The sequence below is a fragment of the Quercus lobata genome, chromosome 2, assembly GCF_001633185.2.
Source record: "Quercus lobata isolate SW786 chromosome 2, ValleyOak3.0 Primary Assembly, whole genome shotgun sequence".
In the NCBI taxonomy this organism is placed as follows: domain Eukaryota; kingdom Viridiplantae; phylum Streptophyta; class Magnoliopsida; order Fagales; family Fagaceae; genus Quercus; species Quercus lobata.
This window is the reverse complement of record NC_044905.1, coordinates 52,766,629-52,772,972: the sequence shown is the minus strand read 5'-3', so window position 1 is coordinate 52,772,972 and position 6,344 is coordinate 52,766,629. Positions and strand designations below refer to the sequence as shown.

Genomic DNA, 6,344 nt, shown 5'->3' with positions numbered 1-6,344 from the left:
AAGAGAGGTAGGGAGAGGAAAAAATTCATGTGTGCATGATAAGGGCAGGTGATGGTAGGCCCAATATATTGATTGGAAAAGAATCTGACAGAGAGAAAAATAATTATGCAGAAGCAGCGGGGCCTTAAGATAAGTTAGTGCACGTGGGGGGTAAAAAAGCTGTCATTTTGACCAATCAAGCACCATTGGACTTCCCTTCACGACTTGTCGTTTCGTTGTTGGTGAAATTAAAATGAAAATAGAATTTTTTTTTATTTATTTTTAGATTAGGGGTGGGGTGGTCCACGGTCCACCACTCATTCTCGATCAATGTGCTTTCCTTATCATCCAACAATTTTTTCCCCTTAAATTTTTTGGGACCAAAGCAAACCGGAAGATTCACTGTTGCATCCTGACTCTTCTCTGAAAATAACGCACGCGTTGCACGTGCATTAGAGTTTGGTTGGTACCCTCCTATATTTCGTGACACCTTCTCTTCTTCTTTTTTCTTTTTTTAGTTTCTCATGTGTAAAATAATAAAAGTTGATTTAAGAGTTAAACCCATATTTTTGGTGTGGGTTATAAATCAAGTTTTATACTTTTAGAAATTTAAAATTATACTTACATTTCCAAAAAATATTTTAATTCAGAGAATATATGTATTGATCCATTAATGATGAGTTACAACACTAGTAATAAATTTTATTTAAAAACAAAACATTATATGGTTATTTCAAATACACGTTTTTATAATATATAAACACCATTGATATTATGATTTATGAGCACTATTTCATTCTATATAGCTTTATGTTAATATTTATTTTTAATGGCATCATGCATAACTAATGAATTTATGTCAATTGAAAATAAAAGTTTATAAGGTATACTTTAAAACCTTTTTAAAACCTATAAAAATGTGATTTATTTTGGAAAACCACTTCTAAATTAAAATGTAATTCACTAACTGTTGCATGCAATTTTGGTGTTGGCGTGTGAGGGTATTCTCTTATTTCATTCCCCTTCCCCCATATATGTGTGTGTGTGTTTCTCCAAAAAAAATTAAAATGTAATTCTATCTCCAAAAAAATTAAAATGTAATTTATCCAAAGTTTTGACTCAAATAAAATGTTGCACTTGCAAATGAACTAATAGAAAAGAACGTATATTTTTATGAATAAATAAATGTAACCACATAGAGTAGGGGTACAATGATCAAGGTCTTATTATAAGGTAGGTCTTAAGTTCAAATCTTCAGGATGAAGATGTGACAATAATTCAGCTTTAGGATTATTAGCTAAAATTATTAGTGTCTTTACTCGATTTTTGGTGGCTATGGTTTATGACTTGAATCTGGTAAACCTAGCTCACCCTTTTTATCAATAAAAAAATGTAGGCATAGTAAATATTTTATTTTATTTTATTAGAAATAGGTAGACAACGAAGAAGAAAGAGGTATGGGTGAGTTTCAAATAAAGATATAGAACATTACAAAAAATGTCACTGCGCTACTACTTAAACTTCAACTTAGACATAGACATAGTAAACTTGATAAGAGAAAGTTTTAAATGGTGCATAATAGAGTTAACTTTTCTTTTAATGATTGGAAAGCATGGCATAGTTTGACTTTGTATTGCAGTCTTAAATTAATATGCACACACAAGCTACATGTTTTTGTTGGTTCATGACATATTTTAAAGTCTATGTCATAGACTCATATATATATATATATATATATATATATATATTCTACACAAGCTAAAGTAAACTATAATGAGACTGAGTTTAAACAAACTGCACGTTTATTAAAGTTGGTTCTGAAATGATTCTAAACAAATTGGATAAAATTTTTTATCCAACTTGTATTGAAACTAATCCAATTTTGTGGTTTGCCAAATATTATCTAGGAGTAAGAAACTAACCAAGTTAATGCAATTTCGATCGTTTTCTAATGATAGTAATAATGATGATGATAAATATTTGTTGAAAACATGCTTTTGCCAAAGCACAAATGATGGCTTCATGTTGGTAATTATGCAAAGCTCAAACCCTTTTACTTAGGTCTTGTCAGACAACGCTTCATTTGGGAAGGAAAATAGTTTTGCAAATAAAATGTTTTCAATGAAAAACGTTTGAGGGAAAACGACATTGTTCACTGAGTTAACTGTTACCTTTAAAATGATCCCAAAACTTTTAAAAATATTTTGACTCTCACAAATAATCATTTGTACTTCTTGTATGAGTGATGGTGGCAATGATGTGCGCAATTCTAACTTGAAGACACTAAAAGCCAAGATAGTACCTGAATTGATCTGTTTGCACTCTTCCTACCCTTAATTAGCTGTCAATTTGCTTCACTGCTAAACAAACAAACAATTTGCTTCACTGTTAATCATTCATTCTGTTCAAACGAATTACTTAATGAAATTAAGGGGAAAAGGTTTTAGAAGAATTATTTGAAGAAAACAATTACTTTCAGTTTTCCATTAGTTTGGCTCAAATTTACAGAAGAAAGTGAAGCAAATCTGTAATAGTTTCCCAGTATGCTTTGTTCATTTTTAATCTATAGGATCCATTCATCCATCACCAAAAATAGGGACAAGAATTCTGGCAATACAAATCTAAAAGGAACTAAAGAAAATGTAACAATAATATCATTAGTTAAAGGACAATATATATGGTAGAGACAACGAACTAATAAATCTATCATACAACTCCACCTTACACCTAATTTCAGTTTGTTAGTCACAATTTCAAATAAGTGATGAATCTAAGTTTCATTTCCCAATTTCACCCTACTCCCAAATAGGTATTTATAACAAACACAAGGAATCCATATTGAGCAGCTTGATTAATTTCAATATGGGTTGATTTGTCACATAATTAAATAGGCACTTTTAAATAAAAGCAACCCAAGAAAAATCATAGTAGTTTGATTATTTTGATATATTTAGGTTGATAAATTGATTTAGGTAGCCTCTATAATCTGAAAATAGTAACCAATTGTGATCTGGGTTGTTATAGTTATCTTCATATTCTAAAAATAATTTCCTGTAAAATATTTGGGAAACTCTTTGTTTTTCCTCCTACATGCGCTAATAATCCTCCTAAAACAAACATAACAGATGGATGACGTAACTATAACAACCCAGATGGATAACCTCCAAACCGATTGATCTGGGTTGTTATAATTTCCTGAATCTTTACTGCATTGTCTCTGGCTTTGTCCCCATGCTCAATCGGTTTGGAGGTCAGAGATCACCTTTGCTAATCTGTATACAAGGAAGCACAGGAGTTTTTTCGATTTGCTGGATGACGTAATGCAGAACAGCTCGGGCTATCGTGTGGCTCTGTTTTCCACTATTGCGTGGAGTTTGTGGCAGCGACGGAATCGACTTAGGGAGAATCAAGGAACTTGGCCACTACATGAAGTTGGTGAAAGAGCTAAAGCTATGGTTGTAGAGTTTCTAGAAGCGAACAAACATATCAGTAACCCAGGTCCAAGATTGATAGCACGGTGGTCGCCTCCACCTGAGAGCTGTTATAAGATCAATTTCGACGCAGCTCTGTTTGATCATTTGGGCTCTGCGGGCATTGGGGTGGTTGTTCGAGATCATAGAGGAGAAGTTATGGCAGCCCTTAGTCAGAAAATTGCTCTCCCTCAGTCAGTTGCATTGGCAGAAGCTCGGGCAGCCCATAGAGCAATCACTTTTGCTCAAGAAATGTCTTTCTTTCATATCCAGGTTGAAGGGGATTGTCTAGGGGTGCTTTGCAATCCCAGGGACAGTGCAAAACCTTGTATGGACACGTGATTGATGATGCTCGGAGATTAGGCTATGCTTTACATTCTTGTCAGTTTTTTCATGTTGGTAGGGGAGGAAATAAGTTAGCTCATGAATTAGCTAGAAGAGCAGTTTTATCTGCAGACACTGATGTATGGGTAGAAGATCTACCTGATGATTTGGACGCTGTGTTCCGATCTGATTTTTATTAATAAAATTTCCTTACTATTTTCTCAAAAAAAAACAAACATAACAAAGTTTTCTAATTCATGTAAGAATTTTCTTTTTTATTTTCAAGATTATTTCTATTTAATTAAAAGAAGAGTGATTAATTAATGCAATCATTTTCAAGTAGATATTTTACCGTACTAAACCAGCTTAATTACATAAATACCTTTGTTTATTTTCCTCCAAGCACTTTTCTTTGTGTGTGTTTGCTCAGTAAGCACTGGAATCAATCTTATTAATTAGTGTCGTGTATTTAGTTGTCGCATGCAATGCGGTAAACCTTTCCACATGCATAATTTAACGTTAAAGTATATTTCAGTACCACTATTATAGGAGTGTTTACATGTGTTGATAAAACTTTTATTTCGAAGAAAAAAAAAAAAAAAAAATGATTAAGTAATGAATAAACGTGTATCGAATTTTTCTCTGAAAAGAAGTACATTTTAATTAAATGGAATTGAAACCGTCCAATCATCGGGTACAACTCACATGTGATCACCAATACTTTTCAAAAATGCATTTCATTATAGCTGTGACTTGACAAGACGACAATAGAGCCTTCACAAAAGACACAATAAATTCAATAATTATCAGAATGCAGAATAGTTCATACTTTTTTTTTTTTTTTTTTTGGCTTCCGGGAATATCTACTTTGGTTAAGCCTGCCAAAAAAAAAAAAAAAAATTACTGTAGCTAACATAAAATTCCCATTAATAAAAGAGAAGTTAACTTCCTAGATCTCTTTCTCTTTCTCACTCTTTTATAGTAAAGCCAAGATTTTTTTCCTTTTTCCTAATATGAACATCTCTTGAACCCTCCGGCAACTGATTCTAAGCCAAAACCATATATACTTTTTTTTTTTTTTTTCTGAATAAAGCCATATATTCTGTAATTTCTTTTTGGATGAATATTTTCTGTATTTGTGTTTGTGAAGTTATCCTTTTTATCAACCCCGTTAATTACTTATACTGTTTAGAATCCAATTTTGTAAATACGAGAGTCCTAGAATCAAGGATTGGTACAATGAGAAGAAAGGAATTATTTATATTAAGCATCATAGATATATGGATATTTTCGTAATGTGTGAAGCATAATTTGCATAACAAGGTAACATATATAGTTTTGAAATAATCAAAATTGCTATACTGATGGTGAATAAGTGAAAAGATTAACTTTAGCAAATAAAAAAGAACCATAATAGTGGCTAGCTCTTTCCTGAAAAATTGAAATTGAACATTTAAATTGAAGCTCTTTTACATTCATATCAAGATAAAGCATGGTGAAGCACGAATTGCCCCTAGGCCTAGCTAACATGTCTCTGTAGTATATACATTTCGAAGGGAGATGTACCAATCACCAACAAACAGTAAAAAAGAAAATTAACAAAAAAATGAGAGAGAGTGTGTGTGTGATTGGCTGCAAGTGACAGCAATGGCTTTGCTTCAAATTAACTTGTGGCATCAACAATGGCCTTCAACATGTTGCTTTTAATCATGCCAACAAAGGAGCATGACTACACATCTCCTGATTATGTATAGCTTTCCCTTCTGTTCTTTAAGATAACCTCCAAGCTTTCTACATGATACCTTTCTCTTAGGGTCTCTTACGGTTGCACTGTTCTTCATATCTTATTCTCCTTTTGTTACTTTCCCCTTGCGTTTCAGAGAGAGAGAGAGGGAGAGAGGACTCGACTTCTTTGTAAAGTTTGGGATAGAATAGAACTATGAAGGAAGGGTCTTGCAGTAGTGTATGGAATGGAGCTAAGAAGGGCTTCATATAAATAGAGGTTGTGGTCCAAGGCTCAAAAAAAAATTAACCACCCTGTTTTGGATTCCATGCCCCAAACTAAACTAAACTAAACTAAACTCTCTCTCTCTCTCTCTCTCTCTCATTAATGGCCGACCAATTGTCTAAGTTGTTGATGCCCACATAAATGTTGGTGAAGAGGATGAGGTGTCACAAAGAGAGAAAAAAAAAATGACATCAACTGACATAAATATTTGGGTAATGAAAACAACTTTTCATGACCATCTTATATTTATAAGAACATCGTACGAGTAATTTCGTGAAGAAACTCGGATGTTTCCCTTGCCAAGTCGATCTTCAAGGTACTTTAATCAAGTGAAAGGCTCAATAAAATTAAAGTATTATGTGCATTAAATTTAGAGTTCTTAAGTTCTATGTAACATTTTTTTAGCAAAAAAAAAAAAGTTCTATTTAACATTTTAAGATTTATTATAGGCGAAGAATAAAATAAAGAGTCAAGTTCTAGTTACTACACTACTAGTTCATAAAATTTTTTAAATTTATCATAAGTAGAAAATAGAATATAATAGAAATTGCCAAAAGTGTCAA

At 32.5% G+C, this 6,344-nt stretch overlaps 1 protein-coding gene across 1 annotated transcript; it reads right to left on the bottom strand.

Moving 5' to 3' along the window:
• Positions 1-5,187: 5,187 nt before the first annotated feature.
• LOC115978048 lies at positions 5,188-5,837 on the bottom strand. The gene has a single exon (XM_031100077.1). The coding sequence runs from the start codon at positions 5,612-5,614 to the stop codon at positions 5,477-5,479; it is 138 nt and encodes a 45-aa protein (XP_030955937.1). The 5' UTR covers positions 5,615-5,837; the 3' UTR covers positions 5,188-5,476.
• Between the last annotated feature and the right edge of the window lie 507 nt (positions 5,838-6,344).

Coding starts and splice junctions, on each gene's coding strand:
- LOC115978048 (XM_031100077.1), bottom strand. CDS start 5,614: ATGAAGAACAGTGCAACCGTAAGAGACCCTAAGAGAAAGGTATCATGT.